Source organism: Primulina eburnea, chromosome 1, assembly GCF_022965805.1.
Source record: "Primulina eburnea isolate SZY01 chromosome 1, ASM2296580v1, whole genome shotgun sequence".
Taxonomy (NCBI): Eukaryota; Viridiplantae; Streptophyta; class Magnoliopsida; order Lamiales; family Gesneriaceae; genus Primulina; species Primulina eburnea.
In genome coordinates, this window is record NC_133101.1 from 12,543,169 (window position 1) to 12,565,333 (window position 22,165).

Genomic DNA, 22,165 nt, shown 5'->3' on the forward strand with positions numbered 1-22,165 from the left:
TCACTCTTATCTGCATCACACGAAATAACTGGAATGAGTTATAAAACTCAGCAAGTGGAACTCTTACACAGCAATGAACATGAATCATACTCTGAAAAACATGACTTTGAAATCATTAAATACCATCTAACTCTTGAAACGTGAATAATATAGTAGAACATGAACAATAACGATGGTATTTCTCTTTTCTCTGTTGGATTGATATCTAAATAGTATCTCTGACTCTGTACCTATATCCCATCGATATAAATCGATTACTCTGTCGGGATATATGTGAGAACCCAAATTTAATTATTCGGTATTTGGCAGGAAGTAGAAATAATTATTTTAAAGTGCTAAATTAAAATAATTAAGCCAAATAATGATACTTGTGTGATAGAAATATATATTAGAAAATATCGGAATTATAGACGATATTAAAATACATATCGATGTTTAATAGCACACGAGAGTTGTAAATATTTGGACCGGGTCACATTCTAGCTTTTGGGCTGAATAATTGGATACATGTATATTGTGTATATGGAGATGTGTTATTAGGAAGCCCATTTCCCCAAGCCCAACCCATTTCTTCCTTTAAGTTTCTCGTTTCTTCTACAAGCTTCCATTTCCTTCTCTTTCTTGCATCTCCTCTAGTTGCCGATCTGTTGCTTCATTATTTTTCAAGTTTCTTGCTTGTCATTTTTCTTGGTTCTTTAGAGTGGGAAGAGGTCGATTCTAGCTCCATTTCAGTTCAAAGGAATCTTTTGAAAGTAATACTTAAGCCTAGGTTTTAAAAGTTTCTCCATGGAAGAAATTGGTTTCTGTTTTTCGAGTTGCAGATTTGTTGGCTTCTGATTTTCGGGTTTCTGTGTGTATTGCACTAAGAATCTTGACTTGTGGTTCATAAAGAACTTATAGCCCTATGTCTAAGCTTTCTGTAGCCACTGACGAAATAGAATTCCAATTAAAAATGGACTTGATATGATTTTTTTACCAAACTGTGACGAAATGAAAGTCTGTGTTGGAGCTGTGCAGAGTAGCTACTGTAATTCGAGTTTTTGACATTTATGCTCTCGGATTTTGGACTTGTGATTCAAATGAGAGTTGTAGAGCTATGCGTTGTCTTTGTATTGATATAAGACTCGTTAAAATCCATTAAGAATTGTGGTCGTTATGCTGTTTTTGCCGAAACTGCTCAGTACAGATTTCTGTCCGCGAATTGTGCTTGTAGTAGCGCCTTCTTGTTAATTCTGGGATTATTTTGTTAGGATAATGGAAATGATTTCTTCTAGGAAAACTTAGATATTTGAGTTGTCTTTCATCTCCAATTGGCGGATATCGATTTGAGGCAATGATGAGTTAGATATGAATTTTATACTCATAAGTGTCTAAAATAAATCTGTCATAGACCTTGCATCTCATGGTTGCTGGTTTTGGGCGTTTTTCAATGTCGAGATGATTGAGTTTCATTTCGATGTCTTCTGATGAAATATGGAATTATGAGTTAGGATTCCAGCCATATATGATAAGTATGTTTTGGTTAAGTTTTGTTTGAGTTATGACCTTACAACCGAGCTTAGGTCCAAGCTGGAATTAGTAAATTGTTTTTGGTTAAGAGTTGAATATTTATTTGATGGTAATTAATTATTTGCCACAGGTTTTAGTAGCCAGGAGGTATCGAGGAGTTTATAAACTATTGTGGTAATTTAATTTGAAGGTTAAGGTACGGATTGATCGATTCTTTACAGTATCTATAACGACGTTTAATTAAATTGATGTGATTTTATGGAAACTATGTGTTTATGTGCTCTTTGTGCTGTTTGGGTGTATTTTAGGATTATTCCTCATTTTTTTAAATAAATGTGAATTTTTAAATATATTGGAATAATCGGTGAATTCATATGCATTGTTGAGCACGCATTCATATCGAGCCATGACTCCGTTGTTCCGAGATTTCTGTTTACTCTTGGATGAGTTATTTAGACAGCAGAGCCGAGGGCGTTTAAGCGTCACACCTCTGATGACTAGCGGAAGGACCGAGCAGTTCTGCAGACTGACACCCCTGACGCAGATGTGCAGGGCCGAGGGCGTATTTGACACATCACACCCCTGGCACATGTGGCCACAGTTGTTGCTATCGTTTCTTTGGATCCAGTTTGATATCCGAGATTATTGGTACCCTACATGCATTGCATTGCATTGATTTTATTACAAGTCATTTATTTATGCTGTAAATTATTTGATCTTCGTACTGGGGTTTGACCCCTGTCCCTCGGGGCTGCTGTGGTTTGTTTTGTGATTCCATCACAGGTTATATAGGTGGTTCTGATGCAGCTGGCGGAGCGTCTGCCAGTGGAGCCCAGTGAGTCGGTTTGAGTTTGGAGTCCCCAGATATTTATACTATATATTGAGTCATTTGCCGAGGAAATGCCTTGAGTATTTGTATTGTTGTATTCTGAGTGTTGGATCCTATTTGGTGTGATCGAGCCTGGCTGGCTCTGTGTGTGATTGGCTTTTTGTTTGTTTCAACGGACTCTATTTTCGAGTATAAATGTTTTGTTGTGTTGTTTTGAAATTTTTGGTATGTTCTATTTACGGGGAGGTCATGCCGAAATTTCTGTAGGCCCAAAATGGAAAATATTTACTCGTTTTCGCTGTTTATGCTAATAAATCCTGGTTGTTTGATAATTAAAAATTAATCAGGAGCACGGGCCCTCACAGTTGGTATCAGAGCATAACTGGGGTATGCTCGAATTAGAGTCTAGGACACTCGAGTTTAGACACAAATAAATTAATTGTGTATTTGATTTACTACTTGCTCTTTATTTGATTTGCATGATATGATTATTTAACTTAGCTAAGATAGAGCTGGTAGTGAAGTAAGTTTGACGCTTCGTTTATTTGTACTTAGTGGACTAAGCTCTAATTTTCCTTGAACCTTTTAGTGCTTACTATTATTTTTCTACTGGTGTATAATCCTTGTGTCTTGTAGAATGGCACCGGGAGGAAGAGGCAGAAAAGGAAAAGAAGTTATCCAAGAGTCCGAAGCTCAGAACATAGGTAATGATGAGGGTATTGGCAGAGGTAGACGTGGTCGCTCTAGAGGAAGGGCAAATCAAAATGTGAATATAGAGGTAGAGGTAGAGCAAGAACCACCAATTCGACCAGAAAGGCAGGTTGCAAGAAATGTGGGAATTGATCGTGAAGTTCAGCAGCTGACCCAAAGAATGAGAGAAATGGATTTAGTGATTGCTAAATTCCAAGATATGCGTCCTCCAAAATTCTTTGGAAATGAAGGTGGTGAAAAGGCAACGGCATGGCTGAAGAGTATGAATTATTTATTTAATTTGGTGGAGTACACTCCAGAGCTGAGATTTAAGTTGGCTGTTTATCAACTCAAGGATCGAGCACAACTGTGGTGGGAAGCCACAGAGGAAGCAATCCGAGAATCTGGTCAGATAATTTCATGGGAGGTATTCCGTACTCATTTTATTCAAGAATACTCGCCTCCATCTTATTATTCTGCTAAGGAAGCCGAGTTCAATCAGTTGGTTCAGGGAAATATGTCAGTGGGAGAGTATGCCTCTCAATTTTCTGCTCTTCTAGCTTACGTACCTCATGTATCTAATAGTGATCAATCCAAGCTGTCGCGTTTTATGCAAGGAATGAACCGAACGATACATACTTTGGTTATGACTGGAGCACCAACTACCTGTGCTGAAGCAGTAGAGAAGGCTAAGAATATTGAGGCTAGTTTGCTTTGGGGAGGATCACAACAAGTTCCATCTTTTACTTCCCAAGGGTCCGGGAGTAGCATTTAGATGCCAGTGGGCATCCCTCCTTATCAGTCTCCACAGTCAAACCAGCCACCGGAGCAGCATAAATTCAAGGCTAAGGGAAAGCAGTTTAAGAAGAAGTCTTACTGCAGTTCATCTAGTTCAGGTAGTTCTCGGGGAGGAAGATCTAGTGGTTATGTTCGAGATTCTTGTGGGAGATGTGGAGGTAGGCATCCTACTACCCAGTGCACAGGAGTTCAGGGAGACTGTCATACATGTGGATTACCGGGACATTATGCGAGAGTTTGTCCTAATGCGGGAAGACAACAGTATCAACCCTCGCAGTTTAGTCAGTTTCCGCGAGCCCCAGTGCCTCGACCATCTACTCCACAACCTAGCTACCAACAGCCAAGAGGATCTGCTCAGCAGTACTTTCCAGGACCTCAGCAGGCTAGGGTGCATGCTTTGACACAGGACCAGGCTCATGAGACGCCCGGAGGGGTCATTGCAGGTATATGCTTTATTTTTTATTATCCTGCACGTATATTGATAGACACGGGAGCATCTCATTCATTCTTGTCTGCTGCATTTATCGATGAGCATGAGATAGCTACTACCTTGTTGATGGATACGGTGTCTGTGTCTACCCCTGCTGGTGTGTATTTGATGCCTCGTGAGATAGTTCTGAACTGTGTGATTAGATTTGATGATAACCTTATGATAACTAATCTAATCAAATTGTTTATGTCTGACTTTGACTGTATTTTGGGAATGGATACTCTGACGAATTATCGAGCCACCGTTGATTGTTTCCATGGAGTTGTCAGATTTAGACCTTATTATGGCCATAAGTGGAACTTTTATGGTAATGATTCTCAGTCACGCATTCCATTAGTGTCAGAAATGGAAATGTTTAGACTACTATCGGCAGGGAATGAAGGATTCATGATTTATGCAGTTGATGTCACTCAGGAAGAAATGTTAAAAGTTTCAGATATTCCTGTGGTAAAGGATTTTCCTGATGTATTTCCTGATGAAATACCTGGCTTTCCGCCTCAAAGGGAAATAGATTTCAGCATTGAGTTAATGTCAGGGACGAACCCTATTTCTAGGGCACCGTATCGTTTGGCTCCAGCAGAGTTGAAAGAACTCAAGGAACAATTAAGAGACTTACTGGAGAAAGGTTATATTAGACCAAGTATGTCACCTTGGGGAGCTCCGGTATTGTTTGTAAAGAAGAAAGACGGGACGATGAGGATGTGTATTGATTATCGACAGTTGAATAAAGCTACAGTGAAGAATAAGTATCCTCTCCCACGTATCGATGATTTGTTTGATCAGTTGCAGGGTACATCTGTGTATTCCAAGATCGATCTTCGTTCTAGATATCATCAGCTTAGAGTTAGAGAGGAAGATGTTCCTAAAACTGTATTTCAGACACGTTATGGGAATTATGAATTCTTAGTCATGCCTTTCGGATTGACTAATGCTCCAGCAGTTTTCATGGATTTGATGAATCGTGTTTTTCAAGAATTTTTAGACAAATTCGTTATTGTCTTTATTGATGATATTCTGATTTATTCAAAAACAAAGAAAGAGCATGGAGAACATTTGAGACTAGTCCTCCAAACACTCAAAGCGGCACAATTATATGCTAAATTTTCTAAGTATGAATTTTGGTTGGAGAGAGTAGTATTTCTGGGTCATGTTATATCCGCTCAGGGAGTTTCAGTGGATCCCAGTAAAGTCGAAGCTGTTATTAATTGGCCAACACCAACAAATGTTTCGGAGATTCGCAGTTTTCTAGGATTAGCAGGGTATTATAGGCGTTTTATTTAAAGACTTTCCGTTATTGCAAGGCCTATGACCCAATTAACGCAAAAAGATCGACATTTTGTGTGGACTGCAGAATGTGAATCAAGTTTTCAAACTTTGAAGGAAAAGTTGACAACAGCTCCAGTGTTAGCTTTACCTTCAGGCTCAGGTGGATTTGTTGTGTGTACAGATGCTTCTCTGAATGGACTGGGATGTGTTTTAATGCAAAATGGGCGAGTTATTGCATATGCATCTCAACAGTTGAAACCACATGAGAATCGATATCCAGTTCATGATTTAGAATTGGCTGCCATTGTGTTTGCATTAAAAATATGACGTCATTATCTGTACGGTGAACAATTTGTAATTTATTCTGATCACAAGAGCCTTAAATATCTTTTCACACAGTCCGATTTGAATATGAGACAACGTCGATGAAAGGAGTTGCTTAAAGACTTTGATTGTGAGATGCATTATCAACCAGGACGAATGAATCTAGTTGTAGATTGTAAAGCCCGGAAATGTTAAATCTGTGAAATTGTGATTTCATTAGTTAATCGGGATTGATATAGTTATAGACGGAACATCCCGAGAATATATTGGTCAAAGAATATGAAGGGTGCAATGTTTGAACAGAATGAGTGGCGCCCGAGCGGTAGAAAGAGCCCGCCCGAGCGCCATTGTTCAACAAAATTATGTTTTGGGCAGAACCTTCCGCGCCCGAGCGGTACATTTTGACCGCCCGAGCGCCAAAGTGTCATTCGGAAAGAGTTGGACAGAAACTTCCGCGCCCGAGCGGTACATTCTTACCGCCCGAGCGCCGTCTGAAAGGTGTTAAAGTTTTAAAGAAGACACGTATGAGATTACATGCAATATATATATGAAATGTTGTCATTTCTCTCCTCACAATTGCTGAGACCACCGAGAGAAAGGGGGGAAAAGAAAAGTTATCTTACTTTGAGGCTAGCTTGTGTAAGGTTTACATATACAAATTTAAATCCGATCTCGATTTTGAGCTCCTCTCATTGTTAGCTACAAAGTAATGTAAGTTTCATTCAATTCCAGCATGTTTTGATATTTATGTGTTGGGAAAATGATTAATTGAACTCCATATTATGTTCTTGAGAGGATAGATGTTGTAGATTCGCAAACGGATCAAAGAACGGATGTCATATGCTATTGTTGCGATTTTCTAGCATTTTTAGAAGTAAGATATTCAGATTTTGAGTAATATCATGTGCTTCTAATGATGATTATGAGTTGATGAGTTTAGATTGATGAATTGGTGATATATGTTGAGAGTTGGATTGATCGGTATCAGGAATTTACGTCGTTATGCCGTTAAAGTTTATACCGAGATTGATCATTGATAGTATAGGTCTTGATTGAGTTAGGAATTGATGAAACACATATCACATTGCTATTTCAGATTGGTGTCGACGACTTTGACAGCAAGATTTTAACATCGACAGATATTGTACGACGAAAGGTATAAATCATGTTTGTTTGGGAAGCCACAACTCAAATAAGATATTATTTGAGTTTCCCAAATCAAAATCACATACTAGAGATGATTATATTTAATTGTATCATGTTTATGAATTGTTTATAGAATTATATTCAAATGTTGTAACATGATTATTCTTTGATTATAGAATCGTATTCAAGGATATTAGATCATGGTAATATTCAGATATGAATATGAATATGCTTTGTTTACAGATTGATATTCATTGCATTTAAGATAGGAGAGTCGTTGACAGCCATTGTCAACTATCTAGATGTTCGATGTATCTCAGCTTAGGAGCAGCTCTGACTCCTATTGCAGCCATAGATACAGCTCAGACCGAAGTCTAGGAATAAGACGTACAGTCACCCCGAGTGGGAGGGTAGGTGACAGCCATTGACGTCTTATTCACACGGGATCCCTAGAGTTATAGTCGAGTCGAGTCTAGACATGATTGGATTCGCATTGCATGTTTATATGATGTTATTCATAATAGCATGTTTCATGTTTTAGATTGTTTATATGCATGTATACATGTTTATACTGGGATTTGTTCTCACCGGAGTTTTCGGCTGTTGTTATGTCTGTATGTGTGCATAACAACAGGTGGGGCAGGATCTGGGTCACGCAGAGGATGAGAGATGGACATAGCGTGGTGATCTCGGGCATAGCAGAAGAACTAGTAGTTGTACTGTTGATATGTGCTGTATTTAATTACTAGTTGTTGAGTTTGGATAGAACAAGATATGTTGTATCATATGTTTGTACATTATGCTTGTAAAATAAAGAAAGACAATTTTTGTTTATTATACATTAGATTTAATGTTAAAAGCGAAAAATTGACCCACTTTTTATATTAACAATCCATTTAATCCCAAAGAAAAGAGTTAGAGCCCGGGTCCCCACAACAGGTGGTATCAGAGCCGTAGGTTCTGTAGACTGAGATAGAGTAGAATGAGCGGGGTAGATCGAGTCATCTTCCTTGCTTTTGTGTGCTAGCATGATTATTGCTTTCCTTATTACGTGTTGTACTGTATATGATGTGATTACAACATGTAATTGACTGAATCAGAACCGATTCTGGATCAGAGGTAAATGATCCGAGGAGGGCTGAGACAGATTGTATAGGTTATAAACTAATCTGTTTGAGTATCAGATACATGTCTCCTAGAAGAGCAGCCGTGCCTTTACGACCAACAATACCAGAACAGGGTAGCACATCCGGTGATCCGATGGATGTAACTGCGACCCTTATGGAGACGCTCTTGAAACGATTTCAGTCCTTTCGACCGCCAACGCTAAAAGGTACAGAAAATGCGATCGAGTGTGAAAGCTGGTTGGAGGATGTTGAAATGTTATTCGAGTCTCTGGAATACAGCGATGAGAAGAGAGTGAAGCTCATTGGCCATCAACTGCAAGATGTGGCTAAGTACTGGTGGTTGAATATTAAAAGAGCCCTAGAACAGCGTGGCACAGAAATTACATTGAAAGTATTCAAGGCAGAGTTTTATCAGCGATTCTTTCCGGTATCCTACCGTAAAGATAAAGGCGCTGAGTTTGCAAACCTGAGGCAAGGGCAATTGAACATTGAAGAGTATGTTGCTAAATTTTCTTCTTTGCTTCGCTTTGCACCTCATGTTTCAGGTAATGATGGAGCCGTAGCAGATCAGTTTATAAACGGCTTAAATCCCGACATATTTACGTTGGTAAATACTGGGAGACCCAACAATTTCGCTGATGCATTGAATCGTGCCAAAGGAGCTGAAGCCGGATTGCTTAGGCAACGGAGTGTTCCGTATGTTGCTCCGAGTCCGAGACCGCCACTACCTCCAGTGCAATCTTTTCTCAGAATTGAAAGTGGTGGTAGTAGTAGTGGACGCAAAGATCAGCTGAAAGCAAAGGGCAAACAGTTTAAGAGGGCAGGGAGCAGTTCCTCGAGCTCCAGCGGGTCAAGACAGAGAGGTCTTGGCCAGAGTTTAGAGGTGACGAGTGGATATTGCAGTACTTGTGGAGGAAAGCATGCCACATAACAATGTCAGGGTGTATTGGGTAAATGTAATATATGTAAGCAACAAGGGAATTATGCCAAGGTTTGTCCTCAGAGAAGTGGTGCATCGAGATTTCAAGGTACAAGGTCATCTGCATCAGTGACTCAGCCTGAGAGGCAAGCTTCATCAATTCACTCCTTTCAGCCGTCACCTACACAGACCCAGCCTCGAGCCAGAGGTGGTCATACCGGGAGTCAGCCGACCCGACAACAGGCTCAGGTGTTTGCGTTGACAGAGGAACAAGCACAGGATGCCCCAGATGATGTCATTGCAGGTAACTGTTCCCTTTGCGGTTATCCTGCTTATATATTGATAGATACGGGTGCATCAGCATACATTCATATCAGAACGATTTGCATTATCGCATTCCTTGCCTGTTGAGTCTTTGTTAGATGTCGTGTTTATTACTTCTCCGTTAGGAAGTGGTTTGATATCGGTGACTACGGTTAAACATTGCATCTTACAGTTTGAGGGTAATGAAATTGATCTAGATTGCATAGTACTTGGGCTAGCTGACTTTGATTGTATAGTGGGTATTGATATGCTAACAAAGTACAGAGCCACCGTGGATTGTTTTCACAAGATTGTCAGATTCAGACCAGAAATGGCAGATGAGTGGAAATTCTACGGTAAGGGTTCCAGATCTCGGATTCCCTTGATTTCGGCTTTGACTATGAATAAGTTATTGCAGAAAAGAGCAGATGGGTTCCTTGTGTATGCTGTAGATGTACAGAAATCGAGCCCGACATTGGCAGATTTGCCAGTAGTACGGGAATTTGCAGACGTGTTTCCAGAGGAGATTCCGGGGTTACCTCCAGTGCGAGAGGTAGATTTTAGTATTGATCTGATTCCAGGTACCACTCCTATTTCGAGAGCTCCGTATAGGATGGCGCCGATAGAGCTAAAAGAATTGAAAGCACAGTTGGAAGATCTGCTAGCCAAGGGATATATCAGACCTAGTGTATCTCCTTGGGGTGCTCCAGTGCTATTTGTGCGAAAGAAAGATGGATCGATGCGGTTGTGTATCGATTACAGGCAACTGAATAAGGCCACGATAAAGAATAAATATCCATTGCCGAGGATCGATGATTTATTGGATCAACTACAGGGATCATCTGTTTACTCTAAGATTGATTTACGATCCGGATATCATCAGCTTCGAGTTCGAGATGTAGATATACCGAAGACAGCATTTCGAACCAGGTATGGGCATTACGAATTTATTGTCATGCCTTTTGGTTTAACAAATGCTCCGGCGGTATTTATGGGCTTGATGAATCAAATCTTTCAGAGGTATTTGGATAATTTTGTTATTGTCTTTATCGATGACATTCTGGTGTATTCTAAAAACAAGAATGAGCATGCAGAACATCTCAGAATTGTGTTGCAGACACTGAGGAATGAGAGATTGTATGCCAAACTGTCAAAGTGCGAATTTTGGTTGAATCGAGTTGTCTTTTTAGGACATATCATATCGGGAGAGGGTAATTCTGTAGATCCGAGTAAAGTGGAAGCTGTGATCATTTGGCCGAGACCAACTTCTGTACCCGAAATACGCAGTTTCATGGGTCTCGCGGGATACTATAGACGATTCATCCAAGATTTTTCCCATATCGCGAAGCCAATTACACAATTGACACAAAGGAATGCACCATTCCTATGGTCTGAAGAGTGTGAGTCTAGCTTTCTGGAATTGAAGAAAAGACTGACCAGCGCACCTGTCCTGATGATTCCTTCAGGTACGGGTGATTTTGTTGTATATTGTGATGCTTCTCACAGAGGTTTGAGATGTATTCTTATGCAGCGAGGGCATGTGGTCGCATATGCCTCGAGACAGTTGAAGACTCACGAGACACGATACCCCATTCATGATCTTGAATTGGCGGCTATCGTATTTGCACTAAAGATCTGACGTCATTATCTTTATGGCGAAAAATTCGAGATCTATTCAGACCATAAAAGCCTAAAGTACTTGTTTTCTCAATCGGAGCTGAACATGAGAAAACGTAGATGGCTTGATCTGTTAAAAGACTTTGATTGTGAGATCAAATATTATCCGGGAAAGTCAAATGCAGCCGCAGATGCCTTGAGTCGAAAGGTATGTGCTTTATCCTTATCGACGATAGGTGTTACAAAACTCGTTGAAAATTGCTGTTTCTCTGGATTAGAATTTGATACAGATAGGAGGCCACTACGACTTGCTGCTATTCAAGTTGAACCAGACTTGATCATGAGGATAAAAGAAGCACAAAGAACAGATCAGAATGTACAGAGATCGATTCAAATGGTCAGAACAGGACACGTATAAAAATATCAGGTGCGTGAGTATGTGTTATACGTAAATAACCGTCTTGTTGTGCCAGATGTTCCAGATTTGTGACATAAGATTATGTCTTACACACATTGTAGTCGGTTTAGTATTCATCCTGGTGGCCGAAAGATGTACAATGATCTGAAGACACAGTTCTGGTGGAAGCAGATGAAGTCAAACATTACGGAATTTGTATCTAAATGCTTGAATTGCCAACAGGTGAAGGCCAAGAGGAAGAAGCTCGGAGGGTTACTTCAGAGTTTGTCTATTCCAGAATGGAAATGGGACCACATTTCCATGGATTTCGTGACGAAGCTACCCCGATCTTCCCGAGGCTGTGATTCGATTTGGGTCGTTATCGACAGACTGACCAAATCAGCTTGTTTCATTCCGTACCGAATGACCTACAGACACGATCAGATGGCGGAGATATATGTTCGAGAGGTAGTCAGATTACATGGTGTGCCGAAGTCTATCGTATCAAATCGTGATCCACGATTTACTTCCCACTTTTGGCATAGTCTGCAGCAGGCTTTAGGTACGACTTTACACCTGAGTACTGCTTATCATCCTCAGACAGACGGACAATCAGAGCGGACTATCCAGACACTAGAGGATATGTTGAGAGCCGTAGTACTAGATTTTGGTACTAGTTGGCAAAATTCCCTACCTCTTTGCGAATTCTCCTATAATAATAGCTATCAGACGAGTATTGAAATGGCACCGTTTGAAGCTTTATATGGCAAGAAGTGCAGATATCCGCTATACTGGGATGATATCACAGAAGTGCCAGAACTTGGGCCAGAGATGATTCGTGACATGAATGAGAAGGTAAAGATCATTCAGAAAAGAATGAAGACAGCACAGGATAGGCAAGCCAAGTACGCCAATATCAGACGTAGACCATTGGTGTTTGAACAAGGAGATAGAGTGTTCTTGAAAATTTCCCCATTCAGAGGCGTGGTTAGATTTGGCAAACGTGGGAAATTGTCTCTGAGGTACATTGGTCCTTACGAGATTCTTGAAAAGATTGGCGATCGAGCTTATCGACTTGCTCTTCCTCCTTCTCTATTTGGGATACATGACGTCTTTCATGTATCGATGTTGCGTAGATACATGCCAGATATTTCTCATGTCATTCAGCCTGATGAAGCTGAGCTCGATCAGACCTTGAGCTATGTGGAACAACTGATACAGATCTTTGATCGAAAAGAAAAGAAGCTCCGGACGAAGGCTATTCCATTAGTGAAAGTCCAATGGAGTCGTCATGGCATCGAAGAAGCGACTTGGGAAACAGAAGCAGATATGCGACATAAACATCCCGAGTTATTTCTATGAGGTGAGTGTTTAACCAATTTTTGATTTCATTACACCTTTCATATGACTTAATTTCTTATTACATGTTCGAGGGCGAACTTATATCTAAGAGGGGGAGAAATGTAAAGCCCGGAAATGTTTAATCTGTGAAATTGCGATTTTATTAGTTAATCGGGATTGATATAGTTATAGAAGGAACATCCCGAGATTATATTGGTCAAAGAATATGAAGGGTGCAATGTTTGAACAGAATGAGTGGCGCCCGAGCGGTAGAAAGAGCCCGCCCGAGCGCCATTGTTCAACAAAATTATGTTTTGGGCAGAACCTTCCGCGCCCGAGCGGTACATTTTGACCGCCCGAGCGCCAAAGTGTCATTCGGAAAGAGTTGGACAGAAACTTCCGCGCCCGAGCGGTACATTCTTACCGCCCGAGCGCCGTCTGAAAGGTGTTAAAGTTTTAAAGAAGACACGTATGAGATTACATGCAATATATATATATGAAATGTTGTCATTTCTCTCCTCACAATTGCTGAGACCACCGAGAGAAAGGGGGGAAAAGAAAAGTTATCTTACTTTGAGGCTAGCTTGTGCAAGGTTTACATATACAAATTTAAATCCGATCTCGATTTTGAGCTCCTCTCAATGTTAGCTACAAAGTAATGTAAGTTTCATTCAATTCCAGCATGTTTTGATATTTATGTGTTGGGAAAATGATTAATTGAACTCCATATTATGTTCTTGAGAGGATAGATGTTGTAGATTCGCAAACGGATCAAAGAACGGATGTCATATGCTATTGTTGCGATTTTCTAGCATTTTTAGAAGTAAGATATTCAGATTTTGAGTAATATCATGTGCTTCTAATGATGATTATGAGTTGATGAGTTTAGATTGATGAATTGGTGATATATGTTGAGAGTTGGATTGATCGGTATCAGGAATTTACGTCGTTATGCCGTTAAAGTTTAAACCGAGATTGATCATTGATAGTATAGGTCTTGATTGAGTTAGGAATTGATGAAACACATATCACATTGCTATTTCAGATTGGTGTCGACGACTTTGACAGCGAGATTTTAACATCGACAGATATTGTACGACGAAAGGTATAAATCATGTTTGTTTGGGAAGCCACAACTCAAATAAGATATTATTTGAGTTTCCCAAATCAAAATCACATACTAGAGATGATTATATTTAATTGTATCATGTTTATGAATTATTTATAGAATTATATTCAAATGTTGTAACTTGATTATTCTTTGTTTATAGAATCGTATTCAAGGATATTAGATCATGGTAATATTCAGATATGAATATTAGTATGCTTTGTTTACAGATTGATATTCATTGAATTTAAGATAGGAGAGTCGTTGACAGCCATTGTCAACTATCTAGATGTTCGATGTATCTCAGCTTAGGAGCAGCTCTGACTCCTATTGCAGCCATAGATACAGCTCAGACCGAATTCTAGGAATAAGACGTACAGTCACCCCGAGTGGGAGGGTAGGTGACAGCCATTGACGTCTTATTCACACGGGATCCCTAGAGTTATAGTCGAGTCGAGTCTAGACATGATTGGATTCGCATTGCATGTTTATATGATGTTATTCATAATAGCATGTTTCATGTTTTACATGTTTTAGATTGTTTATATGCATGTATACATGTTTATACTGGGATTTGTTCTCACCGGAGTTTCCGGTTGTTGTTATGTCTGTATGTGTGCATAACAACAGGTGGGGCAGGATCTGGGTCACGCAGAGGATGAGAGATGGACATAGCGTGGTGATCTCGGGCATAGCAGAAGAACTAGTAGTTGTACTGTTGATATGTGCTGTATTTAATTACTAGTTGTTGAGTTTGGATAGAACAAGATATGTTGTATCATATGTTTGTACATTATGCTTGTAAAATAAAGAAAGACAATGTTTGTTTATTATACATTAGATTTAATGTTAAAAGCGAAAAATTGACCCACTTTTTATATTAACGATCCATTTAATCTCAAAGAAAAGAGGTAGAGCCCGGGTCCCCACATAGATGCACTTAGCAGGAAGGTTAAAAACGCTATGCTAACATCTCTGAAAATTTCTAAAGTCCACGAGCACTTGGGAACTTCAGGATGGACTTATCAAACAAGTGGAGATTACTTTGTAGTTTCATCTATCAAATTCGAGCCACAGATAATATCAAGTATTAAAACAACACAGAGAACTGATCCGCATATTCATAGATTGAAAGAATTGGCTCAAACAGATCAGTCAGATAAGTTCAGCGTTGCCTCAGATGGTAGTTTGCGCTTTAATGGAAGACTTGTGGTTCCAAATTTGACAGATCTGAAAGAAGCTATATTACGTGAAGCACATTGTAGTCGACACAGCATTCATCCAGGAAATCGAAAGATGTATCATACCTTGAGAGCTCATTATTGGTGGGAAGGTATGAAGAAGGAAATTTCTGATTTCGTGGCTAAATGTTTAACTTGCCAACAGGTTAAAGCTGAACGAATGAGACCAGACGGTATGTTACATAGTCTTGAAGTGCCACAGTGGAATTGGGAACACATTGCTATGGATTTCGTAACACACCTACCTCGTTCTAATCGTGGTTGTGATGCAATTTGGGTGATTGTTGATAGATTGTCTAAAACAGCCCATTTTATTCCATATGACCGTACTTGTACTTACAAGAAAATGGCAAAATTGTACATTGATCATGTGGTGAGATTGTATAGTGTGCCAATAACCATAGTATCAGACCGCGATCCAAGGTTTACTTCAAAATTTTGGAGTAGTTTGCAATCAGCTTTGGGTTCGAAGTTGGCCATGAGTACTGCTTATCATCCCCAAACAGATGGTCAATCAGAAAGAACCATCCAGACACTAGAGGATATGTTACAAGCAGTTGTAATGGATTTGAGGGGTGGTTGGCAAGAATCATTGTCTCTGGTCGAATTCTCTTACAACAATAGTTTTTAGACAACGATCGGTATGGCACCATTTGAAGCTTTATATGCCAGATGTGCAGATCTCCGATTTGTTGGGAAGATGTAGGAGAACGACAGATGTCTAAACCAGAGTTTGTACAAGAAATGAAAGATAAATTTCAATTGATCAGAAAAAGAATGAAAGCAGCCCAGGATCGTCAAGCAAGTTATGCTAATAAAAGGCGTCGGCCTTTAGAGTTCCGGGTTGGCGATTATGTTTTCTTGAAAGTATCACCGTTTCGTGGTACTATGAGATTTGGACGTAAAGGGAAGTTAGCTCCACGTTATATTGGTCCGTACGTGATTGTTGAGAGGATTAGCACTTTGGCTTATCGTTTGAATTTTCCGCAGAGTTTATCTGCGATACACGATGTGTTTCATGTATTTATGCTGCGGAAGTACGAGCCAGATCCATCTCATGTTTTGAGTACCGAGGATGTGGAGTTAGATAGTTCCCTAAGTTATGTTGAGCATCCAGTTCAAATTCTTGATCGTAAAGAGAAGCAACTCTGGAATAAAACGATTCCTTTGGCTTTGGTGCAGTGGAGTAGACATGGGATAGAAGAAGCTACATGGGAGTTAGAGGCTCGAATGCGTCAAGAGTGGCCTTACTTGTTTGAAAATATGATGAATAATACCATGTACTCAGATTTTCCTATGTATTATCGGTTGTAAATGTTTTAACCACTTTGTGTATAAGTGTGGTGTACGTTAGATTTCGAGGACGAAATCTTTTATTAGGAGGGGAGAATGTGAGAACCCAAATTTAATTATTCAGTATTTGGCAAGAAGTAGAAATAATTATTTTAAAGTGCTAAATTAAAATAATTAAGTCAAATAATGATACTTGTTTGTTAAAAATATGTATTAGAAAATATCAAAATTATAGACGATACTAAAATACATATCGATGTTTAATAGCACACGGGAGTTGTAAATATTTGGACCGGGTCACATTCTAGCTTTTGCGCTAAATAATTGGATACATGTATATTGTGTATGTGGAGATGTGTTATTAGGAAGCCCATTTCCCCAAGCCCAACCCATTTCTTCCTTTAAGTTTCTCGTTTCTTCTACAAGCTTCCATTTCCTTCTCTTTCTTGCATCTCCTCTAGTTGCCGATCTGTTGCTTCGGCATTTTTCCAGTTTCTTGCTTGTCATTTTTCTTGGTTCTTTAGAGTGGGAAGAGGTCGATTCTAGCTCCATTTCAGTTCAAAGGAAGCTTTTGAAGGTAATCCTTAAGCCTAGGTTTTAAAAGTTTGTCCATGGAAGAAATTGGTTTCTGTTTTTCGAGTTGCAGATTTGTTGGCTTCTGATTTTCGGGTTTCTGTGTGTATTGCACTAAGAATCTTGACTTGTGGTTCATAAAGAACTTATAGCTCTATGTCTAAGCTTTCTGTAGCCGCTGACGAAATGGAATTCCAATTAAAAATGGATTTGATATGATTTTTTTACCAAACTGTGTCGAAATGAAAGTCTGTGTTGGAGCTGTGAAGAGTAGCTACTGTAATTCGAGTTTTTGACATTTATGCTCTCGGATTTTGGACTTGTGATTCAAATGAGAGTTGTAGAGCTATGCGTTGTCTTCATATTGATATAAGACTCGTTAAAATCCATTAAGAATTGAGGTCGTGATGCTGTTTTTGCCGAAACTGCTCAGTACAGATTTCTGTCCGTGAATTGTGCTTGTAGTAGCGCCTTCTTGTTAATTCTGGGATTATTTTGTTAGGATTATGGAAATGATTTCTTCTAGCAAAACTTAGATATTTGAGTTGTCTTTCATCTACAATTGGCGGATATCGATTTGAGGCAACGATGAGTTAGATATGAATTTTATACTCATAAGTGTCTAAAATAAATCTGTCACAGACCTTGTATCTCATGGTTGCTGGTTTTGGGCGTTTTTCATTTTCGAGATGATTGAATTTCATTTTGATGTCTTCTGATGAAATATGGAATTATGAGTTAGGATTCCAGCCATATATGATAAGTATGTTTTGGTTAAGTATTGGTTGAGTTATGACCTTACAACCGAGCTTAAGTCCAAGCTGGAATTAGTAAATTGTTTTTGGTTAAGAGTTGAATATTTATTTGATGGTAATTAATTATTTGCCACAGGTTTTAGTAGCCAGGAGGTATCGAGGAGTTTATAAACTATTGTGGTAATTTAATTTGAAGGTTAAGGTACGGATTGATCGATTCTTTACAGCGTCTATAACGACGTGTAATTAAATTGATGTGATTTTATGGAAACTATGTGTTTATGTGCTCTTTGTGATGTGTGGGTGTATTTTAGGATTATTCCTCATTTTTTTAAATAAATGTGAGTTTTTAACTATATTGGAATAATCGGTGAATTCATATGCATTGTTGAGCACACATTCATATCGAGCCATGACTCCGTTGTTCCGAGATTTCTGTTTACTCTTGGATGAGTTATTTAGACATCAGAGCCGAGGGCGTTTAAGCGTCACACCTCTGATGACTAGCGGAAGGACCGAGCAGTTCTGTCGGCTGACACCCCTGACGCAGATGTTCAAGGTCGAGGGCGTATTTGACACGTCACACCCCTGGCACATGTGGCCACAGTTGTTGCTATCGTTTCTTTGGATCCAGTTTGATATCTGAGACCCTACACGCATTGCATTGCATTGATTTTATTACATGTCATTTATTTATGCTGTAAATTATTTGATCTTCGTACTGGGGTTTGACCTCTGTCCCTCGGGGCTGCTGTGGTTTGTTTTGTGATTCCATAGCAGGTTATACAGGTGGTTCTGATGCAGCTGGCGGAGCGTCTGCCAGTGGAGCCTAGTGAGTCGGTTTGAGTTTGGAGTCCCCAGATATTTATACTATATATTGAGTCATTTGCCGAGGAGATGCCTCGTGTATTTGTATGGTTGTATTCTGAGTGTTGGATCCTATCTGGTGTGATCGAGCCTGGCTGGCTCTGTGTGTGATTGGCTTTTTGTTTGTTTCAACGGACTCTATTTTCGAGTATAAATGTTTTGTTGTGTTGTTTTGAAATTTTTGGTATGTCCTATTTACGAGGAGGTCATGCCGAAATTTCTGTAGGCCCAAAATGGAAAATTTTTACTCGTTTTCATTGTTTACGCCAATAAATCCTGGTTGTTTGATAATTAAAAATTAATCAGGAGCACGGGCCCTCACAATATAAGCCTATGGTTGTTGATCAACTCATTGCATGCAATCTCTGACTATCTATTTATCAATCCAATAAATCATTTGAACTCTCTCTTGGACATTAAAACAAATACTTTGAATACTCTTCTCTTTTGCATTCCCTTTTATATAATTGAGATATATAAATTCCTCTAATATACAACAAAATGTATCCATACATAATATGAACCAAGTGGGAGGGAATAGCATATCAAAACCATTGAAATACAATACATATACATCATGTGAGCACAAGGAATGAATTCCACTTACAACCCTTGGAGCACTTGATTTCCTAAACCTTGATGGAGATCCTACAACAATAAATCCAATAACTAACCATCAACACCCAAATAATAACATTAGATAACCAAATAATCCCATACATCTATCACAACTATCATCCCTAACTCCACCATCTTCAATAACTCAAGAACCAGAAGAAAAACCACTCACCTTAGTCCCTCTTCCTTAGAAAGATGAAGTTCCAACTTCGGATTGAAGATTAATTGCTTGAATCAAAGGGACAAAAGAAAGAAATAAGAACCCTAACCAAGAACCGATGGAGAAGAGAAAGGGAGAAGAAGGAAAATGAGGAACACATGGGTTTCATTCGATTTTATGCCTTAAAATCACCAAAAACACGCTTTTTACATTGCTGGCCGCCCGTGCGGACATCTTTTTCCGCCCGGGCGCGGAACTCTCGGCCAAAAATCATTTTTTTCGGACAAGGCCCGCCTGGGCGCACGTGAATTCCCGCCCGGGCGCGCACACTGCGCATTAGTTTTATCATTTTATTCCATGACATGAACCTCCATACTTACTAAATCAGCTTCAATGCAGCTACATGATCTGCTTTCAATTTGAAAATTTGTGCATTTGATATATGCCATTACATTGAATGTGTTGTTATTTTTATTAGGTTGCTGCAAAAAAACTTGACAATGTAAAAGAAAACAATACATGAGAAATTATTCCCATAACTGTTTCTGAAGGGACACCTCTGAAGATCAAAGAATGCAATGTTCAACTAATAACGGCCCAACAATATGCATCATGCAATGCAATGCTGACACCCCTTATTGTGGCTTGATCACCGATTCTGAGGACATCTGAAGATTGGGTTTCTATTCCTCATAACTCCTCGGGCTGCTGCTCTATTCTTGCTACTGGATTGAAATGTGGTCTAATTTCATTCTGGAGAATTGATGCACCAGAGAGTTATTCCATTATTACCCCTGAACTCCCATGTAAAGCATCAAATGGTGGCTTTCTCAAGGCACATGATACATGCATCACATCTATTTGCTGGTCTTTATATGGCTCTGAAATTTCAAAACCTCAACTTCTTTTAGCGACGGGAAGTTCTAATGGGAGGAGAGTAACTAATTAACCTTTTTCTGTTTTCGAAGCCAAAAGTCTAGCTTATTTGCTTTACATGGGTTAGAACTACTGAATTATACACACACATACATATAAGGTTTACCTTATATTTGATTATAACATTTAATTTTGTGACTTTCCTCTTCTTTTTGTTTATAGAGTGAAGATTTGGCAGGTGAATATTAAGAAACAGCTGAAGTCATCTGAAACTATTCATGCTTCATTTTCTTTGCTGAGGGAGGTCAGCATATCCTGCTAAAAGTCTGCTACTTATCCTTTCAAAATTTAGACCATCTACTTTGATTATATCTTATTTTGGAACTTGTGATTTCTCGTGTAATTAGGTTATTACTGTTGATTCAGCACCTGTCTCCATACTTTCATTTACTGCCCCCCTGCAAACACCACTAAATTTGTTCCTGGCTATTGGTAAAGGAGCCGGATCATTTGAAGTGTGGACCATGAATATGACCAGCCATGAATTTGAAATAATTGGTTGTTATAGTGCGCATGACCACATTGTAAGTTCTCAACACCTTTTTTGGCATATGGAATGGCATATGATTTATCTTGTAAAATAACAATCAGGTCACTGATTTAGCTTGGGCTTTTGATGGACTCTGTTTGTACAGCTACAGCCAGGTAATAAATATTGAAGGAAGTGTTTTATTGATATAAATATGAATTTTAGTATTAAGGCAGTGTTAGTCCAACATATATTAAAAATTAAAAAATCCATGTTAATTGCTTTTGTTATCAAGTAATGCCTCAAGCAGAAAGCCTTGAGGTTGAAAAGCTTGGTAGCCCTCCAGATTATTTGATCAGTTCATGTATTACAGGACAACTCTATGAAAGCGTGGAATTTAGTTGGGAAAGCACTAAGGGAAATACACATTCCTTCAAATACTCCTGGTTTTAATAGCTCCCCGGATGTATGCATTAATTTTTCATGTTTACTTCTGTTTTAAATTTGCATATTTGTTTCCAATAGACTCTAGATTTTCTCTGCAGGTTCCATATGTATATGATTCTTTCTTTGGTCTGGCAGTATCTCATGGGAGCTTGGCAATTGCTGTGGTATCATATTCCATCCGTCCATTCTCTTATAGTTGGAATGTCCATGAACTTATCCTGAATATTGTACTAGTTTTTATCTCTTATCAAATTTTAAGTCAAAATAATAAACTCACTCGATGTAGCGATTCAAGATTTGAAGAAAAAACTGAATTCTATTCATAGCATTTTGAGAAAACTCCTAGATAACATACCATCCAAAAAATTGATGTTTTACTTCTCTCATATTATGTTTCAGATGAGATTGGTCAATATCTTGCTTCTTGCCCTTTACAAAAATAAAGAAAATTTACTGAAAATAAAAATAAAGAGGAAAATAGAAAGATCGAAATTTCATCTCTCCGGAACAGTAGTCATATAATAATACCTAGGAAAAGGAGGTTAGTTGACTGAAATGACTCTAAGCAATGGAATCTCTTGATCCTTTTTCTTGCACTTGGTCACCTTTTACCTTATGCTGAATAGATGTCATTGATACCCCTGTACTTAAATCTAGTTCTAAGAAGTTTGGTGTCTGTTATTTGCAGGCTCGAAGATTTGATTCTGATTTATTAAATCCCATGTACCAGGAAAGGTGAACTTTTAAAATTATATTTTCTGGTAACAAATTATGAAATAGCAACTGCCATGTGGATAGATGCTTGCAACAAACAAGCACCCACATTTCTTTAAAAGAAAATTTTGATGATTTAGTCAAAAGCTGAATGGAAGCAATAAGAACTAACCGTTCAAACAGTTATCTATGTTTGATTGACCAATAAATGTTATTGTAATTTTACAG

The 22,165-nt window shown here is 38.8% G+C and overlaps 1 protein-coding gene across 9 annotated transcripts; it reads left to right on the plus strand.

Moving 5' to 3' along the window:
- Positions 1-581: 581 nt before the first annotated feature.
- Positions 582-18,910, plus strand: LOC140827871 (uncharacterized). Of its 9 annotated transcripts, XR_012117055.1 has the most exons (4): positions 602-752; positions 1,640-1,705; positions 1,966-2,157; positions 18,504-18,910. XR_012117055.1 is itself a non-coding variant. In XM_073190789.1 (2 exons), exons 1-2 carry the CDS (start codon positions 3,804-3,806, stop codon positions 18,557-18,559), a joined length of 519 nt encoding a protein of 172 aa, XP_073046890.1. In that variant the 5' UTR covers positions 3,774-3,803; the 3' UTR covers positions 18,560-18,910. The 9 variants fall into 9 exon arrangements, 1 of the variants encoding a protein (XP_073046890.1); XR_012117057.1 differs by lacking the exons at positions 1,966-2,157; positions 18,504-18,910 and adding an exon at positions 2,293-3,108 and having other exon boundaries at positions 582-752; XR_012117056.1 differs by lacking the exon at positions 1,640-1,705 and having other exon boundaries at positions 622-752.
- Positions 18,911-22,165: the final 3,255 nt, after the last annotated feature.

What these genes read in the sequence shown, in the direction of transcription:
- LOC140827871 (XM_073190789.1), top strand. Translation starts at nt 3,804, where the DNA reads ATGCCAGTGGGCATCCCTCCTTATCAGTCTCCACAGTCAAACCAGCCA. An exon ending in GCCCGGAGGGGTCATTGCAG is followed by an intron (nt 4,270 to 18,506) that starts GTATATGCTTTA and finishes ATTCCATAGCAG; the next exon opens with GTTATACAGGTGGTTCTGAT.